Raw genomic sequence first — 26,643 nt, forward strand, 5'->3', positions numbered from 1 at the left:
ACATCACTATCAGCCTCACAACATGTGTTCTGTACACAATAAGCCTTTAAATCAGACACATAACAGTTAAAATCCCTCCGATTCAAAATCAATAAAAAAAGTTGATATAAAACGTCATCATGTTGAGTTGATTCTGAACCCATCAGCTGTTAGATCAGCTGAGAGGCCCTGGGTCCGCCTGGGTTTTTATTTTTCTCAATTAATTTATTGAAAGCATTTGAAGTTACAAACAACACATACAAGTACACATACACACAACAACAATATAAATACATAAACAAATCATATCCCAGGCAGGGAGTCTGTAAAGTCCAGCACGGCCAATCAACAAGCGGTCCAGTTCATACAGCACCACTTAGAGTTAGAAGAGTTCATATCATTCAGTCTTCTGGTGTCACAAGTGTTGAATATATCTTCAGTCTTCAGAGATTTACAGTTCTCTGAATATCTTATAAAGTCCAGATATTCATTGACTTCACTCTCAAACACAGGGAAGAAAGGTTTAGAGCCCCTGAACTTACATTTTTGGATGTGATATTTAGCAAGTAGAAATAAAAGACTAATAATATTTTCCTTCCTTGTCCGTGTTAAGCTCGACCACACCAAAGGAAACATCCTTAAACAAAATTATTGGATAAATTGAAGGACATCTGACCAGAATATTTCTGTGTAGGAACGTTTGCAAAATAAATGGGAAATATCTTTTACAGAAAGAGCATTCAGAGATCAGATAGACAGATTCCTGCGACTGCATTGGTTCAAGTCATCTTTCTAACTGGAGGTATTTGAAATGACATGTATACTACTAGTATTACACATAGGAATGTGTTTCCTTTAAATGTTGAAACTGCAATAGTCCACACCCTCCCTCCTGCTCCTTCCCTCCTTCTGTCTCTCTCTGTCCCTCCCCCTTCCCTTCTTCTGTCTCTCTCTGTCCCTCCCCCTTCCCTTCTTCTGTCTCTCTCCGTCCCTCACCCCTTCTGTCTCTCTCTGTCCCTCCCCCTTCCCTTCTTCTGTCTCTCTCCGTCCCTCACCCCTTCTGTCTCTCTCTGTCCCTCCCCTTTGCTATCAAACATTGTCCATGCAGTTGGTCAAACATAAGATCACCCTTTTAGCTGAAAAAGTTGAATACAACACTTATTTATCACAAAACCAATACTGTATAATACATTTAAACATGTTACATAATATGTATACATAAAATCCTAACATTGAACTATTCCATGTAAAACCGTTATTGTTAATTAAACATTATTCACACTTTCATAAATCCAGTCTCATTATCAAAAGAAACTGAGATGTAGGCTATTGTATATAGAAATCCATCAATGTATCTGTTTTAAACACATTTACATTTTCTATTAACAAGACGACATCATTCTATAATACTAATTAAAATCATAAATAAATAGAATAAAATAAAGTCTACATGAATCTTGTCACAGTAAAGTCTGATATTTACCAGAAGCTGCTCCAGAGAGAAGGAACAACAGGAGCATTAATGGAGCCATGAGATCTGACAGAGTGTAACCTGTCATCTTTCTCTCCTTCCCTGTTCTCTCTGTCTCTGATCTGTTTCTACACCACGCTGCACTGTAACTGGAGTCTTTGCTCTGTGATCTGGTGTATGTGGAAATGCAACTGAACAGCACTGAGCTATAAATACACACACTGTACTATACCCGGTCCACGCTGCCCTCTGCAGGACTCAGAGTGTTCCTGCTAACTGTTCACCTCCAGGCTCTTCCAACCAGCTGTCTACACTGAGCATGTGCAGCTGGCAGATAAACAACAATAAAACATATCTACACTGTATATTAACATATAAACATACAAACTTTACTTCTGCATTTTGCACATCACATGGAGACCTGTCCTCTAATAACTGAACATAAAACAAACTCAACAATAACACTGATGATAAGAACATGGAAACTCAACAACATGACATAACATAACTTTAAACATCTTCCTGATCCCACTTCTACAACTCCATCAGGAACATTTATTTCTGTTTTACATAATCCCTTCCTGTGCAGTCTTTCATTCTGAGTCACAACTTGCTTCCGGTGCATTGATTGGAGGTGTGTCTGCTGTACAGACAGAGAGAGAGAAAGAGAGAGAGAGAGAGAGAGAGAGAGACAGAGAGAGACAGAGACAGAGAGAGAGAGAGAGAGAGAGAGAGAGAGTGTGTGTGTGTGTGTGTGTGTGTGTGTGAGAGAGAGATATTTCTATTACTGTGTGTCAGAAAGTCTCATGAGGGACAGAGAAGAGGAAGGAGGAGTGTGGTTAGACTCTAATGTTCTGATCTCATATGACCAACATTTCAAATGGAGGAACCATCTCTACAGTGTGTCTCCAAAGATTAATTATAAATAAATAAACAAATGCAGTAATACATGAATAAATGCAGAAGTAAATACATAAATGTGTAAATGAATGTATAAATAAATAAAAGAATAAATAAATAAATGCTTTAAATATATAATAAATATATTTTACATTTTAGTCCACCTACATGTATTTAGTTCTGTATTTCTGTGTCCATATGCTAATGAGGTATAGATATATATCTATGCTAATGAGGTAGGAGGTCCTAACCTCAGTTTACAGTTTTTTTCCGATTGCTAAACGACAGTGGGGCACAACTGGAGTCACATGTGCAAAACTCAAACTACAGTCTGCACTACCAACAGTCACCTGAGCTAAACAGTTCATATCACCTGCAAAACTCATTCAAAGCAACACAACTCTTAACACACGTCTCAAACAATATGCACAGGCCTCACTGAGATAACACACACTGTCACTCAGAACACACTGAGAGTAAAAACACTAGCATCAAACACCAATACAGAAATTACAAACTTTTTCATCTTTACAGTTTGAACAATTTGAGTGACTTGACACTACTCAACAGTTTATTTAAGGAAAAAATATAGATTGTATAACATACCAATTTTTACATAAGGTAAAAAAGAAGGAATGAAAATCAGCAGTTTTCTTCAATAAAGTATTTTGTCTCTAGTAATTTATGGAATTACTGGGGAAAAAAAACTAAAGGTACATAACAGTACCGGATGTCTGCATCATCTCTAAATACTAATGAATGTGGTGTTTCTATTGCTTTCACCACCATTACTTTCTGAAAAACAGTAAGAACGCAGTTTTACAAGATATAGTGTTTTTCACTTTTTTATAGCTGTGTATATAACCTGAGACATCTTACCTGGACATATTGGTATCCTTGCTCTTTTACCCGTTTCTCTCAAACAGTACAGTGTATAATTGTTTCATTCTTATTTGGTGTTTGTATACAAAATATGACTTTCTGAGCTTTCTCTGTATAAATACCATATATGTTCACTAACTAGTCTAAAATAAGACACCTGCTTAGGCTTTCAGCTAAAATTACAATCAGCAGTGCTTGATAGGCACCAGACTGAAATCTATTCTGTTTTGAATGTGTGGTTTACAGTTTTGACAGCAGTGTGTTAGCATTTGAACAAAGTGCTGTAAATCTACAGTGTTGTGCACGTTGTGGTTAAAGTCATGGGATAAGTGTGTAGAGTTTTGAAAACTGTGTTCAAGCGATGAAAAATGAACTAGAGTTTGGTCCACATGAACTGCTGCTGTGCAGACTGTAGTTAGAGTTTTGCAAATGTGACTCCAGTTGTGCCCACTGTCATTTAGCAATCGAAAAAAACTGTAAAGCAAACATGATTGGTCCAATCAGAGAGCCAGACAAAAGCAAATGACCCCCGACCCCTAGCTAATCTTCCTCCCTGTGTGGATGAAAACCAGCTCTAGCATAGTGGCTACGACTGGCAGTCCACTGGCAGATCTGCTGCAGGATGTAAAATGTTCTTAAATAGGCCTCCAACCAGTAGATCTGACCTGGGATCAGTCCTCTCTTAGTAGTATTTGGTTACTGTCAATACATGTGTGTCTTTTTAGCTAAATTCAACTTAATGATTGATAGGTGAAATAATCAAGCCTGCATGAACTCAAATGTATTTCTATATTTCATATGTTCTATAATGTGTTATTATGATCGAGGGAGAAGGTCACAGGAAGGCAAAGAGGCCCCTATGCGTGTGATGGTGACATGTGGTTCAGATGTTTAAGTTGATAATAAATTAGAGTAACTGATTGAGGAACTAAGTGACTAACTGATTGAGTAACAAATGGCCTTTTGAGGGTCTACAGGATGCTTGAGTCTATTAGAGTAGGGGGACCTGTCAGTATTAGGATAATATCATGGATGAGGGTTTCCAGATGTGAGTTTCAGAATCTATAAGACTGTAAGTTTGATCCGAAGTTCGGAGAGAGCACTTTGGTCTGTGCAACAGTGCATGGCTAGGTGTTCTTCTTCATGAGAATCTTGTTCAATATTGAATAAAGCTGCCTATAATCTGAAATCATCGTGGTCGTCATATGTGAACATCTCCATCATCCATTTCCAGAGAGTTCCATCTCTCAATGATGACATCAGTTGAATAGACAGTGTGAAAGAGAGAGAGAGAGAGAGTCAGACAGAGAGAGACAGAGAGAGAGAGAGAGAGAGAGAGAGAGAGAGAGAGAGAGAGAGAGAGAGAGACAGAGAGAGAGAGAGAGAGAGAGAGACAGAGAGAGAGAGAGAGAGAGTCAGACAGAGAGAGAGAGAGAGAGAGAGAGATCAGACAGAGAGAGAGAGAGAGAGAGAGAGAGGAGACAGAGAGAGAGAGAGACAACGGAGAGAGAGACAGAGAGAGAGAGAAAGAGAGAGACAGAGAGAGAGAGTCAGACAGAGAGAGACAGAGAGAGAGAGAGAGAGTCAGAGAGAGAGAGAGAGAGAGAGAGAGTCAGACAGAGAGAGAGAGAGACAGAGAGAGAGAGAGTCTGTGTGTGTGTGGATGTTTGTGTGTGTGCGTGTGTGTGTGGGTGTTTGTGTGTGTATTTGTGTGTGTGGGTGTTTGTGTGTGTATTTGTGTGTGTGTGTGTGTGTGTGTGTGTGTGTTGTGTGTGTGTGGGTGTCTCTGTGTGTGTGTGTGTGTGTGTGGGTGTCTGTGTGTGTGTGTGTGTGTGTGTGTGTGTGTGTGTGGGTGGGTGGGTGCATCACTAATTCATCACTAACTTCTCTATACTCATCCCAATCTGCTTTATCCAGAATCCATCTCTCTTCTCTTACTTCATGTCCCTATCTTAATTCTAATAGGATAACGATCACCCCTACTGTATTTTCCCTCAATACCTCCCAAATACATTTAACTGCAACTGTTTTTGTGACAATAGTAAGATCTATTGCTGTCTCTGTCCCCCTTGCCACATCTATTCTGGTACCAGAACCATCATTCAGACATACCAACTCTTTCTCTTCCATAAAGTCTTCAATTACATTTCCATTAAAACCACCTCTCTCTCTCCCCCATAATGTACTATGTGCATTGAAATCCCCACACCAAACAATTTTCCCTGTCAAATCCTTCCAAATGTCCTCCAGATGCCTCATCTCTATTTGCCTGCATGGATTATAAAAGTTTATAATTGTCACCTTATCCTCACTTGACCTTATTTCTGTAACTATGTACTCCAAGTCATTCCCTGTCTTTATCTCTCTATACTGAACTCCTCCTCCTTTACCTATGTCCCTATTCTTATAGAATTATACCCCTTTATTACAAAATCCAACCTTGGCACTAGCCATGTTTCCTGTACACAAATAATATTAGGTTTTTCTTTAAAGCTGTCAACATATTTCTTGAATTCTTGACCGTTTGAAATTAAGCTCCTAGCATTCCCATGGAGTATAATTAAAACCATTATGTATTCCCAACCCATGGCTGAGACTGTTGTGCTTCATCATTAAGTTGGTCTCTTACTCTTTCCCAAGGAATTCCCTTTGCATCCAAATATTTTTCGGCAGACTTATGGCTTTATTTGAAGTCTTTCAGTTCTACTACTGGTCTGTGCAGAACAATTGATTATCTCAGCCATGAAGAGCACAAATCACCTTTACTCACAATCAATGTCTCTTCTTTCAATTTATCACACTTTGCACATTCCCCTACAACTTTAGTCCTTCTCTTTATTGTCTCTACCGGCACACTTTTTGGGACTTTCTTAGTTGCCTCCGCAAAGGAAATACCTTGAACTACTTTAACTCGCTGTACCTTCTGCATTCTTTTGTTAGTCTCACATCCACCATATGCTGCACTATGTTCTCCTCCACAGTTACAACATTTTGGTGTTGCCCGCTCTTCACATTTCCCATATTCGTGTTCACCACTGCATTTGCTACATCTTTGTTTTCCCTTGCATATCGCAGCTACATGCCCATATAATTTAAAATACCGCAGCGGTGGGGGAATGTAAACCCTGACATCATAACTCATGTAGCCAATTGAGACTCTTTCTGGGAGTTTCTCTTCCTCAAAAGTTAACAAGACTGAAATATATTTCCTTGCCATCTTGTCTTTAGTCGTTTTGCTTCCCTGACTTTAACGTTGTTTATTCCTTCTTTCACTGAATCCACTGACTCACTTAGAGGAATCCCTGAGATTACACCCCCAATAGCTTCTTGTCAAATGCCATTGAACACTTCACTCGCTGTCCATTTAGTGTATTTCTCTTTATTGCTTTCTGTTGTTGTTCCACATTTCTTCATATCACCAGTAAAGAACCATGTCTCAGTTTTCTAGCACTCCTTACCTCCCCAATATCTTTATGTAGCGCTTGGTTAGTCGCTGGTTAGTAGGATTGGACTCCATTTATCAAAAGTAGTTCCCTCTTGCAACAGTTTGATAAAAACCTTGAACTCATCTTCACTCCTTTTCACCGTAGTTGGTCCCTTATCTGTTGTCACTATCAGCCGTCTTATCCCTATCCTTATTTTTCAGTTTTTTTAACTACTTTCCACCCTTCCACACTCCCGCGTCCAACATCCATCTCCCCAATCTCACTCCCTGATCCCTCGATCATTACCTAACCCCTGACCATTCACAGTCCAGTTGTTGCCAACCGCCTGCAGCTCACTGCCAACAGACGCACGTCTACGCTCCTTTCCTCCAGAAGCAGCCATCGTCTCGCTCCCTTTCGCCGCCATCTTTCCGTCAATCAGTCGTACGCTCTGCAACCTCTACGGACCAATCTGCCATCCGACTGCTAACTTTTAGTGTATAGTTTAATTTTACTCACTTTTATTATACATTTCATTTCATTTATTTATTTATTTATTTAGGAAATCCCCAGTTTTTTGTGTGCTTTCACTTTTTAAAGTAGTTTTTAAAATCTGTAATTTTACTTTTCAGTATGTTTGGTTTAAAGTATTGTACTTTATTACATTTTACAGTTTTTTGTCTGATGCCATGGTACTATTCTCACAAGTATGTAGTAATATTTCACTACCTCGTGTATAAATAAACCAATATATATATATATATATATATATATATATATATATATATATATATATATATATATATATATATATGAATCACAGACTCACCAGATTAACATCCATGTTAAACATAAAAACTTTTGAAGTATCAAATATGGAGTCATTGTGTTTCATGTATTTAAAGTAAAAGGACTTTGAGCGTTGTTCCCTAACCTCCCAGACTCTCTCCTCTCACAGCCCCCCAGGAATGAAATGATGAAACCAGTGTGAGAGGGTTTCTCTAAATCCTGGAGACATGTTGGACAAAGGGGTCTTCAGCTGAGACCAGAGACCCTCCATCAGATCCAGGTCTTAGTCTCTCAGGATCACATCCTCCCCCCAGTCTCTGATCCTCCTCTACACATTTAACATATTCATATAACACACACACACACACACACACACACACACACACACACACACACACACACACACACAATATGAGGTTGGATATTTGAGAGGCTTTGTTTGTGTTCAAAGAATAAAAAACACACAACAATGAATATATAAAAGTAACAACTTGAGAATCCAAATGTAGCAAAATAAAGTATTTATTAAAATAAGATGAAAGAGTAAAACAGTTAAAGGCACATTAAGGTATCTGAATATTAAAACTGAGTTATTATCTAGACATCATGTCTGTGATCATTATTATTATTCATCCATTCATTAAGATGTCATCACTTCATTATCAAGTGATTTCAAAGATAATCACTTCGGTATAGTTCACATTTCCTTTAGCAGACATCATGGAAATAATACTTTCTAGATAATAAATACAGTTTAACCCTTGTGTTGTCTTCCCGTCAACCTTGTTTTTGCTTTTTCCAACGTTTTAAATTATAAAATTTCTCTTCTTAAAATTTTCAGCGCTTATTTCTACGTCACATATTTTCTGATATAAAACAAAAATATTTTTTTCAATTTGACCCGAAGTCAAACACAAGGGTTAAGGTCTTATTTAGAGACAGACTGGTCCGCTATGTCCCCCTGAGATATTCTGAGCTGCATCAGATGATTTTATTATTACTCAAACCGTGGTCTGGGTCAGTACTCGATTCTGATTGGCTGCAAGTGAAGCGCAAGTAAGACGATGGATATGCAAGAGTGAATATGGTAATAACCCAACAAACATGAACAGACAGTTTATAACACAGCTGACATGTAGTGAAGAAAAAAAGGACAGTAGAAGAAAAAAAAAACAGTTAATGCAGATAGTGGTCTGGTTAGAGATGTAGATCAGTGGTAACACAATAAACTAAAATAGACAGACTAAATAAATACTGAAACGTAGTAGAGTCAATATACAGTTAGTGCAGAATGTGAAATAGTGTGACAACAAAGGTGGGAGGAATGACAGTTTAACACATGGATGAATAGCGCAAAATAACGTAAACAGAATGAGACAGCAATGCAGGTGAATATGTGCAAATATGCAATGGGGCGTGGCAGAGATAATGGAACGCAATAATGTAATCACACAATAAGGGGACACAAAACAGACAGGGACTGATGGGGAACAGTTAGCATGTACAGTGATCAGACAGGAAGTCAGAAAGGCGTACTCTGAAGGCAGTTAGTGAGATAATGATTTGAGTTTCAGAGTTTTTTAAAGTGCATTCCAGTCATTTGAGAACTGGACTGGAAGGAGTGGCGGCCAAAGGAGGAGTTGGCTTTTAAGAATAAGGAAACCAACATACTGTCAAATTATTTGTACTGATTGCCATCTGTACACAATGTTATTGACTTTGGATCCTGCTAGCATAGCGTTAGCCTTCTGGCTCGTCGGAACCTTACAGGATGGGAATGATTGCTCCAGGTATTAGTCAAACCCTCAGGCGTAACTAACCAGGGAAAACTTTAGATTTCGATTGTAAAACAAATTAAATTATAAAGTGAGGTTTTAAAAATATGTTATTTGGCAAGTGACCATGGTATTAGCGGGTTAATGCCCTTCGAGGTGTCCATTTTCAGGTATGAATGGTCTTCAGCGGAGGCAAGGGCGTTATCCCTTACAAATATCAGCAATATTCACGATGCATCAGAAGCTTTGTTCTGAGATGTCAGATGAACTTATCTGCTGATGCTTCATCATCAGCAGCAGATGGTCCTGATCTCTTGTTCTTACGTCTTTTATACATCAGGACACCACCCACTGCAACAACAGCTACAAGAACCAGAACACCTGCTGCCAGTCCAACGAGGAGGCCTCCAGGAGAGGAGTTATCATCGTTGGAGCATCCTCTGTTAGAACCTGAAGATAATAAAACATATGAGTCAGTAGATGTCTGGATAGTGGAGCAGTCTTCATCCTCTCTGATGTTAGAAACTGCAGCTACAACCTGATACTCAGAAAAACTCAACCTGCTGGGTCTCTAACCTGCAGACGGATGATTGTGATTGGCTCAGAGTTGATGATGGCTCTCTTTTTACGAGTGAAACCACCTGACGCAACTCGACACTCGTATGTCCCGTTGTCGATGCTGCTCACATTCCTTACTATTAAAGACACGTCTCCGTCCTTCAGATCTCTGTCCACCAGCTCCACCCTGTCCTTAAAGGATGGATGCTGGTAGGTTGGATCCAGGTGTCCATCGCTGTAATAGAGCACATACTCTGGTTTCTTCAGGTCAGGTCTGCTCCACTCTACAGCTCTGATGGAGGAATCATTAGCCTGACATGGTAGAATGACATCATCTCCAGGGTGCACTGTTACCTCAATCACATCTGAAAAACAATAATAAACTATTATTAATAATAAGAAGTCATGTTGTTCCAACAGTTGTCTCCAGGTGTGTCCCTGCAGAAGGTCTCTGTAGAGTCTCACCTGATGGAGACGTTCACTGATCTGTCACAACTGCAGAGATATCACAGGACTTTATTACCACGAGGTCAACAGCTGTTGTTGAGACACATGAAGCTGATCAACTTCTAATCAATAGTTCAGGTCTTATCATCTCCTTAGATGAGAACAGCTGATCTGCTCTCTTCCTCAGTCAGCCTCTCTAAAACAGAACAACAGACTCCAGGGGTCCTGCTGTAGGAAATGTGTTGCTGCTCTCATAGATATAAAACGGTTATATATGTGTGTGTGTGTGTGTGTGTGTGTGGGTGTGTGTGTGTGTGTGACTGCAGCACCACTGTGGTTTAAAACATCTGTTTCCTATTGTTTAAATCCACCAATCACAACACAGCACGTCACAGCAAGCTGTTTTAACATTTAATAGCTATACTGGATAGAGATATTATATATATATAGTTATCTAATTTTACATTTGTCAAAATGTATATCAGATATTTAAAATAACATTCTGGATATCTGAAATTATAATTATGACTAATAATTCATTTTTTTATAGTCAGTGTCTCTCACCCCTAAAGACCATTTTCTGTTTTCTGAGTTAAATCTACTCCATGGCTACGTATGGAGGTAGGTGGAGATACCGGGCCACGTCACCTCTCAGCACACTACTATATAGGGAGCAGGTGGCTCTGATCTGCTCTGATGTGTTTTCGAATTGCCACCGGGACTGCACTAAGGGGTTGGCTGGCGTTCGTATTTGCATATTTGAGAGAGAGGGCGGGACTTACGCCGCCTTCACACTGGAAGTTGAAATCAGCTCCGTAATACGCAATACGCCCCCAGCGGACGTCGTACTACACCGTTGAAAAGCTTCGGAAGTGACTCACAAAAATGGCAGAGAGACTGGAATGACATGAATGTGATGAAAGTGTCTGAATGTCCGATTCTCTCTGACCTCTCTTATGAAGCTATAAATAGAAAGGCTGCTGGGTGGAGATTGCCCAAGACGTTGACATGTCAGGTCGGTATAATGTCCATAGTTCGGTGCCGTATCGGAGCTGATTTCAACTGCCAATGTGAAGGCGGCTTTAGAGCTCTGGTTACAGGAGGAGCTGAATCTGAAGGAGAATCTAAACCTAAAGTACTGTAATGCGCTGTGCAGGTTAATTAAAGATAAATGCCCAAAACTAGTTCATCAGCAGGCCAGAGTTTTATTAATTTCACAACTATAGTTAGTCTTTTGATGGCGATGCAGGTTAACAACGTTAACTACCGCAACCAGCGGCATAGGCGGACGCGTAGGTCTACCTATTCGTCATGATTCATTTTGTACCCACCACTTTTTTGGAAAACCTCGAGCTCAATTATATAAAATAAATAAAGTTCATAACACATATGATTCTTGAGCGACAGATGCCAACAAATCCACAAAAACCTCTCCTATCTCCACAGGACAGCACAGACCCAGCTGTTGTTCTGCTGATCAGACATAGGCTACAACATATAGGGCTTAACGTGAACAAGCTTAACGTGGTTTAATGTACCTCAACATCGATCACCACATTTCTCTCTCATATTGGTCCTCATAACCACTGAAAACTGTCAAAAAAATCGAACCAGAAATGTGGTGATGATTGATCGTTGTTTAGGTCCATTAAACCACATTTTTATTCATTTACATTAATAATGTATGGACAGAGTCTTTCAGAAAAGAAGAGAAACAACATGAATGCGTCTCTGTCCCAGCGCATTTCAGACTAAGGGGACCTTCCCTCCTACTTTACACATTAGACTGTCCTACTCCAAAACACGCTGCTTAGGTTTTTATTATGAAGGATTTTATTGGAGGATGGGAGTTTTAATGTGGCAGACTTCTCTATTGACTTGTCTGTGTGCAGCGAACTCGTGAAAAAAAAAAGATTGCATCAGGTGGCCTTGCTGCTGCAGCAGGCAGACGCCCTGAAACAGGAAACTAAACTAAGAACATCGCGTGTCTCTCTTAAAGTAACAGCACAGTCAGTATTAGAATCTCCTGATCAGATCTGAGTTTAGCTTCAATATTTAGGAGTTAAAACGTTTTTATCATCGAGTTACAGTGAAAGGATAAGCAGCGTTTATCAGTGAGAGAGCTGCTGCTCACTGTCCAACATATAGTTAGGAGCTCAAACTGTGTTTGGTGTTATGGTTATACAACCTGTTCAGGGCCAGACTGTTGCACTGGACAGATATTTAAAAGATTAGTTGACGTTTGACTCACATCAAACTAAATAAAGTACCTTATGTGGACTCTAAACTGAGTAACTGTGACTGTGACATTGGTGCTGTTTGTCAGTTTTTTGTTCCCCCTAAACAAACCACTTACTTTCAATTACTATTCTCAGCAGCTTTGCTTTGGAAAAAGAAGAAGTTAAGGAAAACACACAAGAAAGGAAAGGTGTTTGTGTCACAGGAGTGTTTTAACCCAAACCACCATCAGTTTTATAATCTTAACTAGTCATTTAAGTTGTGTCATTTCTTCTCTTAACTGAAGCGTCCACCTTTAAAGGCCGTGACTTCACTATGCTCTGTACCCGGCTTACAGTCACCTTTTCTTGGCAAAATTAAGCGGCCTTATTTTTTTAGGAAATGATATGTATTGGTGTGCGTACTGAGGGAGTAGCAATAGTCTAGATGTGAGAGGACTGCACATCGTCCTCGGACTGAAGGTCAGACACACAGTCTCCATGCAGCTGTTGTACTCTGATGATTGTGGAATACCTCTACTATACTGTACCACCTCTACTACACTGTACCACCCTCTACTACACTGTACCACCCTCTACTACACTGTACCACCCTCTACTATACTGTACCACCCTCTACTACACTGTACCACCCTCTACTATACTGTACCACCCTCTACTACACTGTACCACCCTCTACTACACTGTACCACCCTCTACTACACTGTACCACCCTCTACTACACTGTACCACCATCTACTACACTGTACCACCCTCTACTACACTGTACCACCCTCTACTACACTGTACCACCCTCTACTACACTGTACCACCATCTACTACACTGTACCACCCTCTACTACACTGTACCACCCTCTACTACACTGTACCACCCTCTACTACACTGTACCACCCTCTACTACACTGTACCACCCTCTACTATACTGTACCACCCTCTACTATACTGTACCACCCTCTACTACACTGTACCACCCTCTACTATACTGTACCACCCTCTACTATACTTTTTTTAAACATGCAGTTGTCCATCCTTTAACTAAAAAACCTGGACTCGACCTTGCAGATCTAGCCAATTTCAGGCCTATATCAAAACTACCTTTCATATCTAAAATACTGGAAAAGCTGGTTTACAGTCAACTAATGGCCTTTTTGGAAGAACACGACATTCTTGAGGTCTTCCAGTCTGGTTTTAAAACCCTGCACAGCCCAGAAACTGCTCTTTTAAGAGTATTTAATGATATATTTTTAGCCACTGACTCTGGTGACTGTGTTGTTTTGGTGCTTCTGGACCTAACTGCTGCATTTGACACGGTGGACCATGAAATCCTGATCTCTCGTTTGGAGCAGTGGGTGGGAATCAAGTGTGTAGCTCTCAGCTGGTTCAGGTCCTATTTGGAAGGTCGCACTTTCTGTGTCAGCTATGGTGAATCGGTGTCCTCCTCTTCTCCTCTCTCGTGTGGGGTCCCACAGGGCTCTGTTTTAGGCCCTCTTCTTTTCTCACTCTATCTGCTCCCGCTTGGTACAATACTTAGGAAGCATGGCATTCTATTCCATTGCTATGGTGACGACAGCCAAATCTATGTGCCACTTAAAAAGAGCAACTCTCTCAGACCACTGCTCGAATGCCTGGATGACATAAAGGCCTGGATGGCTTCTAACTTTTTAAGTTTTAATGAAACTAAAACGGAAGTGATGGTCTTTGGTGTCCACACTGGGACCCCTTCTATCAATTTGGGTCCCTTGGCTCAATATGTCAAGCCAACCGTTACCAATTTAGGAATAAAAATGGACTCAGATATTAAGATGGACAAACAGATTGGGGTTGGTTAAAGCAGGCGCTTTCCAATTACGGCAGTTAGCCAAAATAAAGCCGATTCTTACTAGACAGCACTTTGAGACAGTAATGCACGCTTTGTGACCACTTCCGGTTGGATTACTGCAACTCCCTGTATGTAGGCATCAGTGCCGCTTTAGTTGCTCGTCTTCAGATGGTACAAAACCGGCTGCGGCGTCTCTTAAAGCGGGAACACATAAATATGAGCACATTTCCCCCGTTTTAGCCTCAATCCACTGGCTCCCCGTGTATTTTAGGATCCAATTTAAAATTAATTTACTTGTATTTAAATCCTTAAATGGTCTTGCCCCATCATACCTGTCCGACTTGCTACACCCCTACATTCCGACCAGCTCACTCAGGTCAGCTGATCGCACGCTGGATATGTTCCCAAAACTAAGCGGAAACTTAGAGGGGACCGTGCTTTTGCGGGGCGGCTCCAAAATGTGGAATGAGCTATCTCTGCCTATAAGACAGGCTTCTTCACGTCTACTACTTTTAAATCTCTTCTTAAAACCTATCTTTTTTCCTTGGCCTTCCCCAGCAGAGGCTGACATTTTTCTGTAATTATTTTGACTGTGATACTGTTTTATGTTTAAATGTAGATGTAAATGTTTTATATTATTTTAAATTTTATCTGTACAGCACTTTGTGCAACGTTGGCTGCTTTTAAAGTGCTTTATAAATAAATTAGATTGATTGATTGATACTGTACCACCATCTACTACACTGTACCACCCTCTACTATACTGTACCACCCTCTACTATACTGTACCACCCTCTACTATACTGTACCACCCTCTACTACACTGTACCACCCTCTACTACACTGTACCATCCTCTACTACACTGTACCATCCTCTACTACACTGTACCACCCTCTACTATACTGTACCACCCTCTACTACACTGTACCACCCTCTACTACACTGTACCACCTCTACTACACTGTACCACCCTCTACTATACTGTACCACCCTCTACTACACTGTACCACCCTATACTACACTGTACCACCCTCTACTACACTGTACCACCTCTACTACACTGTACCCCTCTACTACACTGTACCACCCTCTACTACACTGTACCACCTCTACTACACTGTACCACCCTCTACTACACTGTACCACCCTGTACTACACTGTACCACCTCTACTACACTGTACCACCCTCTACTACACTGTACCACCTCTACTACACTGTACCACCCTCTACTACACTGTACCTCCCTCTACTACACTGTACCACCCTCTACTACACTGTACCACCCTCTACTACACTGTACCACCCTCTACTACACTGTACCACCCTCTACTACACTGTACCACCCTCTACTACACTGTACCACCCTCTACTACACTGTACCACCCTCTACTACACTGTACCATCCTCTACTACACTGTACCACCCTCTAGTACACTGTACCATCCTCTAGTACACTGTGTACTGCTGTGGACCACAGGCCTGGTGGGTGTTTCCTGTGTGTTATGGTCACTGTTAAACATCTGGGTGTTTATACTGATTGGGGTCAAAGGTAGCTCTGAGAACTGAATTCTTCTTCTATGGTCTGGAGTATTGCGTCTGTGTCTTTACACAGCCTTACAGACCAACTGCAGCCCACAGCTGCAGTTGGGATATATCTCCATCCACATCGCCCTGACAACGCTGACTGAGAGAAGCATGAAACCAGTGTGAGAGGGTTTCTCTAAATCCTGGAGACATGTTGGACAAAGGGGTCTTCAGCTGAGACCAGAGACCCTCCATCAGATCCAGGTCTTAGTCTCTCAGGATCACATCCTCCCCCCAGTCTCTGATCCTCCTGTGCAGAGCCAATGCTGCTGGTACTGATGGTGTAAATATATTTTAGCCTGAAGAGGTTAAAACTGACAGGTTTTTATCTATATTGTTGTGTACAAACTTTTTAGACTGAGCTTTGTTCATTGAGCATGTTGGAGACAGTACTGCTGTTGTTGTTGTTGTAATGCAGTATATGTTGGAAGGTAAAATTGTTGCTGTTTTTTCAGTTTATCCATTTTGCTACTTCTACGTCTTTTTGAAAATGGCCCACTAACTGTTGTACTGGCAACCCAAAATATTATTTCTGAATACACCAGTGGTGTGTGTGTGTGTGTCTGTCTGTCTGTGTGCGTGTGGATAGAGAGAGAGAGAGAAAGAGCGAGAGAGAGAATATCGCCCCAGTGTTGTGCTGAAGTTCTCCCCCCTTTAGCGTGTAGCTGTCTTCTTTACAGTTACGTTTGACCCACAACAGGTAACTGTCGGAGATACCCTGTATCAGGAGCAGAAATGGAGCCATGAGATCTGACATGTGCTATGGACCGTTTTGTTGGGTCCTGAATAAAGAATAAAGTAAGGTAAAAGTGACAGATTGATGACCTGCAGTCTTCTTTGTCTCCTCACCCTTTTCTCTCTGGCAGGAGATATTTATATTTTGTGGATGCTAGGAGTAGGGAGGGGTTCCAGAGAGGGTGGGTCTGGATTATGAATTTACCTTTAAACAAGTTGAAAAGTGTGGACCAACTATGATCACTGCAGCAGGTCTGATAAGAGAGACTACTGTTGGCTCCACCTCCTCCACCCTGTGAACAGATCTGAAGGTCTCCCCGGTCCACGAGGCCCTCTGCTGGTCTCAGAGGGACTCTACATTACTGTTCACCTTTCAACCAGCTGTCTAGGACCAATCTGTTTAATCAGATGTCTGCCTGTCTGCTGTGAAGAACCATCACTGCTGGACATAGACCCCAGTTTGATTAAGTACAGGGTTCACACGTTTTGAAAGTATAATATGTGATTAATAAATGTATTTCACATCGTCCTAACATTAACGTTTTATTCAGGGCGCGATATTACTAATCCCACTATGAACAACATACATTATACACATACACAGTCATTCATTTTATAGTTAAACCTCTGAGGGTAAACTTTAACACAGATTTTTATTCTTATTGTATAATGTTGACTGACATTTTCAGGAGTACATAGTCATGGAAATTTGCAAAAAAGTCATGGAAAATTATTGGTTAAAATGTGTATGAACCCTGTAAGTAATAGTAACTCAACAACTGTGTAATATCTCAATGGAATATTGTTCTCATGTTCAATTAAATCCTCTTTATCATCACATTAAAGACATATCAGCATGATCACCTTCTTTCATCCAGCTCTGCAGAGACCCCTCTATTAGAGCCCTTTTACCGTCTTTTACAACATGCAGGGCAGCATTAGGATAAGGCCACAAAACTACTTGGTTAGGTTTAGGAAAAGATTTACTTTTACTTCAGTATGTTTGGTTTAAAGTATTGTACTTTGTTACATTTTACAGTTTTTTTCTGATGCCATGGTACTATTCTCACAAGTATGTGGTAATATTTCACTACCTCATGTATAAATAAACCAACAGATAATCAAAAACTTCTTCTTTACTCGGAGTACATCTGACATGTACAAAAACACATGAACAACCAGTTACATAATGAAATACTACAGTCACACACAGAGCATGGGTGGGTGGGTGTGTGTGTGTCTGTGTCTGCAAAGCCAGTCTACTGTCAACATTAAATATCTACCTTAACAGTATGTATTGCATGATTAAAATATGTTGTGTATATTAAATGTCCCCCCCGTCCACATCGCCCCGACAACGCTGACTTTAAGAAGCATGAAACCAGTGTGAGAGGGTTTCTCTAAATCCTGGAGACATGTTGGACAAAGGGGTCTTCAGCTGAGACCAGAGACCCTCCATCAGATTCAGATCTTAGTCTCTCAGGATCACATCCTCCCCCCAGTCTCTGATCCTCCTCTATACACATTTAACATATTAATATATTAATATAACACACAGACACACACACACACACACAGACACACACACACAGTTGGATATTTGGAGCAGCTTTATTTGTGTAAAAACCATAAAAAACGCACAACAATGAATATATAAAAGTAACAACTTAATACAAATGTAGAAAAATAAAGTATTTACCAGAATGAGATAGAAGAGTTTAAAGTGCATTAAGGTTTCTGAATGTTAAAACTGAGTTATCAACTTCCATCATGTCTCTGATCATTATTATTTCATCCATTGATTCAAAGTAAATAATTATCAACTGATTTCAAAGATCATCACTTTGGTATAGTTCACATTTCATAACATTTCCTTTAGCAAACATCATGTAAATCTATTTTCATAGATAATAAATCCAGTTTAAGGTCGTATTTAGAGACAGACTGGTCCTCTATGTCCCCCTGAGATATTCTGAGCTGCATCAGATGATTTTATAATTACAATAACAACAATATTCACAATGTCATCAACTCCTCAGATTAAACCATTCAATGCAAGTGCATATTATATCATTAGCTGGAAATATATTATTCTTAGAAGGCACCTTGAGGCTTTATATGGCCAAGCAGAAAACAATCATTTAAAATTCCCTCCATATAAAATGTATTATTACCAAAACACCCAAACAGAAGACATGTTGAAGAGCTCTCTACACCTGATTAGAAGATATCTGGTGGGTGCTCCGTCTGCTGATATTTACAACTAAAGATACATTATTTCCTGTTAAAAACTTGCTGGGATACAGCTCAGCGTTGAATATGTTATTGTTACATACATAATATTATCACATTTAATCTGTTTAATGGACAAAAATATTTCTGTGTATTACTGTATTACTGCTATTTAAAGCTTCTAGTGCTGATTACACATTTATCCGTTTAATGGAGCAAAATATGTCTGTATTGGATCAGAGTTTAAATTATCTGAACATCTCTGCTGTTGAAGTACATTTTTACTGACTGTAGTTTGTGAGCACTCAGAAGCAACTTGTACTCAGGTAAAATATATTCTAGTTCTCTAAAAGGTAGAGTTAATATGAAGTGAATCTCTCTCAGTCTGACCCTCCTCTGGGACCATCTCAGCATGGAGACCCTACAGGATCTCAGAGCTCCAGATGATACAGATCCCACACTCTACTGGTACACAGACCCTCCACCACGATAAGGTGGAGATTCACAGAGGGGGATATAATTATTGTCTTTAAAAGTAACAGAACTTTTACTTGAAAAAAAAGTATGTTTGTCATAGAGGGAAGAGATTGGTTGAGAAAAAACAAACAGCAGATGTGCACACAGATCTACAGAAAGTAGAAAGTGTTGAATATTTGCAACACATGAGAAAGCAGTCAGGTGGAAAAACCTCTGGGAGATGTCAGACGAGCGTATCGCTCACTGCTTCATCATCATCATCAGCAGCAGCATCATCATCATCATCATCATCATCAGCAGCAGCAGCAGGTGGTCCTGATCTCTTGTTATTACGTCTTCTATATATCAGGACACCAACCACTGCAGAAGCTACAACCAGTCCACCTGCTGCCAGTCCAAGGTGGATGTCTACAGGAGAGGAGTTTCCATCCTCAGGGTCATCATTCATTGAGTTTCCATCCTTGGGGTGTCCGCTGTTTGAATCTGAAGATAATAAAACATATGAGTCAGTAGATGTGTGGATAGAGGAGCAGTCTTCATCCTCTCTGATGTTAGAAACTGCAGCTACAACCTGATACTCAGAAAAACTCACTGAGAGAGACTCACTCACCTGCTGGCTCTGGAACCTGCAGACGGATGGTCCTGATTGGCTCAGAGTCAATGATGCCTCTCTTTCTACGTCTTGAACCAGCTGGTTTAACTCGACACTCGTATGTCCCTCCGTCATTGATGTTGACATTCTTCAGAGTTAAAGACACGTCTCCGTCCTTCAGATCTCTGTCCACCAGCTCCACCCTGTTCTTAAAGGATGGATGCTGGTAGTATGTCTCCAGGTTTCCATCTCTGTATAAGAGGACGGTATCTGGCTCCAGGTCAGCTCTGGTCCACTCTACAACTCTGATGTTGTAATCATTAGCCTGACATGGTAGAATGACATCATCTCCAGGCACTGGTACCACAATCTCGTCTGAAAAACAATAATAAACTATTATTAATAATAAGAAGTCAGAACAACAGACTCCAGGTGTCCTGCTGTAGGAAATGTGTTGCTGCTCTCACAGATATAAAACTGATAGATAGATAGATAGATAGATAGATAGATAGATAGATAGATAGATAGACAGAGACAGATAGACAGATGTGACTGCAGCACCACAGTGGTTTAAAACATCCGTTTCCTATTGTTTAAATCCACCAATCACAACACAGCACGTCACAGACAATTTAATAGCTATACTGGATATTTACTGCAGATACCCATATTTAAATTCTTCTTAGTCTAAAAGAACATATCGTCATTCTTCCTCGGACAAATTACTTCACTTTTGTTATTAAGACTTTCAATTTCAGATATCCCCCCCCCCCCCAAAAAAAAAATCAGATATCCACAAATGATTTGTAGATTTCTGTTCCTCCTTAGAGCTACATTGTGTAAGAATTACTCCCATCTAGCGGTGAAATTGTATATAACAACCAACTTCGAGCCCCGCCCATTCCGAGCGCGTTGTGTCTCCTACGGTGGCCGTGTTTTTCCAAGATTAACATGGCTTCCAGTACGACTTCGTCCATCAGTGTTTCTTCCAGTGATGAGGTTACTTTAGAAAACAATTACAAATTGCATTCAGTTATTTAGTCAGTTAGCATGTTGGTTATGACCTCTATCTATGTAAAATGAACGACAGTTTTATATATCCTTCATAAAACACAGGACTTTCACGCCGGAGACCGGGGATCGCGCCCCGCGTGTGGCAGTACCTTTGTCGGCGTGTCCCGTCTCGTTATTGTGGCATTTCATTTCCCGTGTCCTGCGAGTAGCGGCCCGCGCCGTTGTTTTGGCCGGCGTGTGGCGCCTCATTTCCCCGATCGCGAGTGGCGGCCCGTGCCGTTGTTTTTGGCCGGCGTGTGGCGCCGCATTTCCCCGATATAAATATCCTTTTTCTGGGCGAAGAAGACTCCAGTTCCTGAAATATTGATTTTGAATATGTGTGGTCCTCCATGTTTCCTTCTTCAAACTTTCCACCGGGGCCGGGGAGCTACGATACCCATTAGCAGCACCTGTGAGTTTATCATGCGACAGCGAAAGCGCGCGGAGCACTATGTTCTGTATGTCCCTTATCGGCTAACGTATTTCAAGATGGCGCATGTATATGGAGCGTCTACCCCAGTTCATGGTAGTGCAAATGTAAAAATTAAAGCCAAAACGAATACTTGAAAGCGATAGTAGTGGTGCATATTTATGAAAACGGGCAACACAGATTTTTATAATGAACAAGTATAAACGTTACACACTGGGGCTTTAAAGGAACACGTCACCGTTTGTTGAACTCGTGTTAATCACCGTCTCCTCTAGATGTAGGTAGGTGGACCAACGTATTGTGTCTCAGTGCATGCATTGTCTTAGTCCGGCAGAGCCGCTGCTAGCTTAGCTTAGCATAGTGAATGGAATGTCAATGATCAGGTCATTTGGTTTTTACTTGAGGAAGGTTTATTGAAAGTAGGAAGTACTTTAAGTTCAAGGTGGGGCTTTGACTTCTGCCCAAAAATCATATTTATTTTTATTAATAATATTTTGAACATTAAATGCCTTCAGACAGGCAATGATGTTTTCAGAAGAACAACACTCTGCTACAACTGTTTATTATTATTATTATTATTATTATAAGTCAGACCCTGGATTAAACACAGTCTGCTTTCGTCAGGAAGATCAGATCTTTCTCCATAGCCTACGTAAGAGGTCTGATGGTTATACGCTGGTGTGTGTCGAGTATGCGTGTGTGTGTGTGTGTGTGTGTGTGTGTGTGTGTGTGTGTGTGTGTGTGTGTGTATGTGTAGAGAGAGAGAGTGACGGTGATTACCGCTAACTTCAGAGCGAGTAGACAAGCTAAAATATTTACAAAAAATAATGCCCATAACAGGTTTGAATTAGGGCTGCTCCCTCTTAGTCCATTAGTCTTAGTCACCTTAGATTTCTCTAGTCCATTAGTCATGTTTTATGCTTCACCTAGCGCCATCTCTCTCTCTCTGTGTATAATCTATAAATTTGTTTCAATTCTACTAAAACCAGAGAGGGTCGATCTGGGCTAATCCCAGCCAGCTCCAAGTTTCACCTCCAGTCAATAAAGCAGTCAATGCAATACTTCACATGCAACTGGGCTGATGAATTAGTATCTTACAATCAAGAGAATTTAGAACAGTATTTGCATTCAATTAAGCAGTTATTTATAGCGCTGCTCCCTCTTAGTCGATTAGTCGACTAATCTGTGGTTTTGGTCTTAGTCAACTTAGATCTCTTTAGTCCATTAGTCATGTCTGATGCTGTTTTCATGCTGAATGACTTATTTCCAAGAAACGTACGAGCACATCTCTGGTAAACACAAGAATTAAAGTGGTGCTTTTAGCACGACTCTTTGAGGAGAAACTCAGATTTACAGATCTGTCGATTAAATCAACTAATCGATTAGTCGGTACAATTGAATGAGTGTTAGTCGACTAAGAATTTCTTCAATCGAGCACAGCTGTAGTTTGAATATTAAGGGCTACCTAATATTCGTTCGAATATCAAACATTCGACTTATATTCGAATAACGAAGTTCAGAGTCAAAGCCCTATTTTAAGGTAACTTTTCTTGCAGTACTTTTACAGGAGTAAAATATTCTCTAAATGTTGAGATGATTTGAACTGATTCTCTCTCTGTCTGACTCATCATGGGAGACCCTAGAGGAGCTGCAGCTACAACCTGATACTCAGAAACTCACTGAGACTCACTCACCTGGAACCTGCAGACGGATGGTCCTGATGAGTCTGATTTGGTTAGTAACACCAGATTTAACTCGACACTTGTATGTTCCAGCGTCGTGTCTGCTCACATTCTTCAGAATTAAAGACACGTCTCCGTCCTTCAGATCTCTGTCCACCAGCTCCACCCTGTCCTTAAAGGATGGATGCTGGTCGTCTGGAGTCAAGTGTCCACCTCTGTAATAGAGGACGGTATCTGGCTTCAGGTCAGGTCTGGTCCACTCCACAACTCTGATGGAGGAACCAGCAGCCTGACATGGCAGAATGACATCATCTCCAGGGTTCACTGGTACCACAAGCTCTCCTGAAAAACAATAATAAACAATAGTAATCAATAAAAGTCTGGGTGGTGGTTCTTTATTTCTAAAGACCTCCATCAGGTGTAACACATGTTAATTATCAGAGATATCACAGGACTTTATTACCACGAGGTCAACACATGAAGAAGCTCCTCACTGAGATACGTGTTGACATGAATCATCAATAGTTCAGCTCTAATCCTTCAGAAAATGTTGTTTAATATTAGATCTGATCTCTTTCATAGTCAGGGTCTCTCAGCCCTAAAGACCATTTCATGTTTCTGAGTTAAATCTACTCCGTGGCTACATACGGAGGTACGTGGAGATACTGAGACTACGCTGCAGCCTGATGTCACCTCTAACTGAGAGGAAAAGTCTAAGGAAGAAAATGTTTAAGGTAGAGTGGTTAACCTGTGTTATATACTTTAATTATTTATGAAGCTGTAATAAATATGAAATGTTTTGATATTAATTAAATTATCAGAAAAATAACGAGTCCTTGATTTTGTCTTGCAATATATCAATGTTACGCTGGTTAGCACTTACATCACACAGTACTGCAGACTTGTGGACAAAGTAAACCAATACAATTCAAATGTTTAAATTAATTAACATGTATTCCAAATATGGATAATCACACTATTGTAGCCATATTGCTGCAGTAGGCTGGCTAAGGTAAGCAGTGATAGTATGAGCTGTGTTACGGTTACACGGGTCCAAGATGGCGCCCGCATGTAAACATGAACGCTGCTGTCTTTATAAACTCTCTTTAATAAACTGACTGTACACTTACACAGTTCTCAATGCTTCTGTTTACATGTAGGGACCCTCGTGATGCTACCGTGGAGGTGTGGTGCTGTTTTATACCTTGTTAGTGGTGTACAAGCTCATGCTAATGCTCGGTGGGAAACGTTAGCGTTTTAAGGTTAGGCCTAGCTACAACATTCATCCGAACCGAGCCAGAACTAACTCCAGCACCGGGTGATAACGGTGATACCGGCAGTAACGTCGGGGGAACAGACCGCATCACCCCGGGACTCCGAGTCTGGCTGGCTGCGGTGATGTTATGATATCCGCCCCCTTTAACGTTTAGCTGCTGGCTAACTGCTCAACTAGCTAACGTTAGCTGCTACAAATCACATCAATAAAACGTGTATGTGGGTAAGCTGCAGCTATTTTACCAGAACGACATGAATAAACATTACTAACGTTGTCCATCAATCTGTTCACAATACAATCTGATATTTACCAGAAGCTGCTTCAGACAGAAGGAACAACAGCAGCAGAAATGGAGCCATGAGAGCTGAGAGAGAGGCGATCTGCTGCAGTCTCTGTATCCCGACACGGTTCTCTCTGACAGTATAATATACTAATATATATGTTTAGAGTATTTCCTCGACGCTACGACTATAGGGAGCAGAGGTGGCTCTGATCGGCTGTGATGGTTCTTTAATTACCACCGACAGTTCACCAGGAAGGGGCTGGCTGTATATGGACGGAGAAGGACTTTTACAGCGCTGCACTAGACCGGCTGCACAAGGGAGGGGTAGGTTCTTCTTCTTTAATGGCGGATTGCAAATAACGTTCAGGTGCATACCGCCACCTACTGTGCGGGAGTGTACTTGGTAGGTTACTCTTCTTCTTTGGGGTTTTACGGCAGCCGGCATCCAAAAAGTTGCATTGCTGCCATCTAAGGAACTAGCACCTATATGTCAATGAGTGCACTATATCCTGTTATACAACCCAGTGGGAGGGGTTGGCTGGCAGTCTGGGTGGATTTGCACCAGAGGGGCGGGACTACAGCTCTGGTTACAGGCGGAAAACTGAATCTGAAGGAGAATCTAAAGCAGGCTACTGTGATGCGCTGTGCGGGTTAATTTAAAGATGAATGCCCAAAACTATTTTATCAGCAGGCCAGAGTTTTATTAATTTCACAACTATAGTTAGTCTTTGATGGTGATACAGGTTAGCAACGTTAACTACCGCAAAACAGCGGCATAGGCGGATGCGTACCTATATATATATATATATTCGTCATGACTCATTTTGTACACACCACTTTTTTTTTTGAAAACCTCGAGCTCCATTAGTTAAAATAAATAAAGTTCATAACACATAATTCTTGAGCGACAGATGCCAACAAATCGACAAAAACCTCCCTAACCTCCCTCTATCGCAGCACAGACCCAGCTGTTGTTCTGCTGATCGCTCCTCCTCTTACAACACTGTCTGACATTCTGTGCGATGTAGGCTACCTCAACAACGATCACCAAATCTCTCATGGCCATATCTAGTCATGAACACTTAAGCCTGTCAAAAAAACTAAACCGAAATCCAACGATTATCAGTTATCTCACATTAACGTTTATTCCTCGTTGGCGCCTATGGCGATGAAAAAGGTTAACGTGGTTTAATGTAGGCTACCTAAACAATGATTACCAAATTTCTCGCTCATATTGGTCCTCATAACCACTGAAAACTGTCAGAAAATCGAACCAGAAATGTGGTGATGATTGATCGTTGTTTTGGTAGGCTACATTAAACCACGTTTTTATTCATTTACATTAGTAATCTATGGACAGAGTCTTTCAGAACCTGAGCTGAGCGAAAGAGAAAGAACATGGATGCGTGTCTGTCCCCAGTAGGCTACATTTCAGACTAAACTGACGCCCATGGTTATAGGCCTTAACACTGTGCTCCAACTCCCCCTTAATACAACATAATAATAACAAATTTAAGGATACAACCAGTACCATGAAACACACAATAAACTAAGAGACTAAGACGTGAATAATTGACTATAATAAGAGATATTCTGACTTTCACACTATAAACACAGAACAAACACACTTCCTATTCAAACAGTGTTCACAGTTCACACAAGACACCAGTTTAACTAACATTATATTATACACATAACACACCAGTTTAACTAACATTATACACACAACACACCAGTTTAACTAACAGTATACACATAACACACCAGTTTAACTAACATTATATTATACACAGAACAGGAACACAAATACCAGTAATGAAGCCTCACCCTGCCGGGGTAATCACCATCCACCAAACCGTAGTTTACTGGTCTAATATGGCGGTGACTCAGACACATCAGACTCGTTGGAGAAGAACTCCAAGTAGACGAGGCGGCAGTAGCAGCCGTAGAGGCGAGGGGGGCGGAGACAGTAGCAACCAGCAGAGAACAGCTATAGGCGGGGGGGGCGGAGATA

The 26,643-nt window shown here is 40.8% G+C and overlaps 1 protein-coding gene across 3 annotated transcripts in view; it reads right to left on the reverse strand.

The window, feature by feature from the left end:
- The window catches only part of LOC120572783 (coxsackievirus and adenovirus receptor-like), a 34,788-nt gene extending 8,944 nt beyond the window's left edge, over positions 1 to 25,844 (reverse strand). The window contains exons 1-5 of one of the 3 annotated variants that reach the window (XM_039822219.1): positions 24,657 to 25,844; positions 23,083 to 23,412; positions 20,792 to 20,908; positions 19,924 to 20,280; positions 18,200 to 19,796 (exon numbers count right to left, since the gene is read on the reverse strand). In XM_039822219.1, the coding sequence (XP_039678153.1) occupies positions 19,537 to 19,796; positions 19,924 to 20,280; positions 20,792 to 20,908; positions 23,083 to 23,412; positions 24,657 to 24,705 (1,113 nt within the window). In that variant the 5' untranslated portion in view covers positions 24,706 to 25,844 and the 3' untranslated portion in view covers positions 18,200 to 19,536. Of the gene's footprint in view, positions 1 to 18,199; positions 19,797 to 19,923; positions 20,281 to 20,791; positions 20,909 to 23,082; positions 23,413 to 24,656 lie in introns of those variants that run through there. The other 2 variants (XM_039822220.1, XM_039822218.1) reach the window with 2 other exon arrangements.
- Between the last annotated feature and the right edge of the window lie 799 nt (positions 25,845 to 26,643).

Source organism: Perca fluviatilis, chromosome 14, assembly GCF_010015445.1.
Source record: "Perca fluviatilis chromosome 14, GENO_Pfluv_1.0, whole genome shotgun sequence".
NCBI classification, from domain to species: Eukaryota; Metazoa; Chordata; class Actinopteri; order Perciformes; family Percidae; genus Perca; species Perca fluviatilis.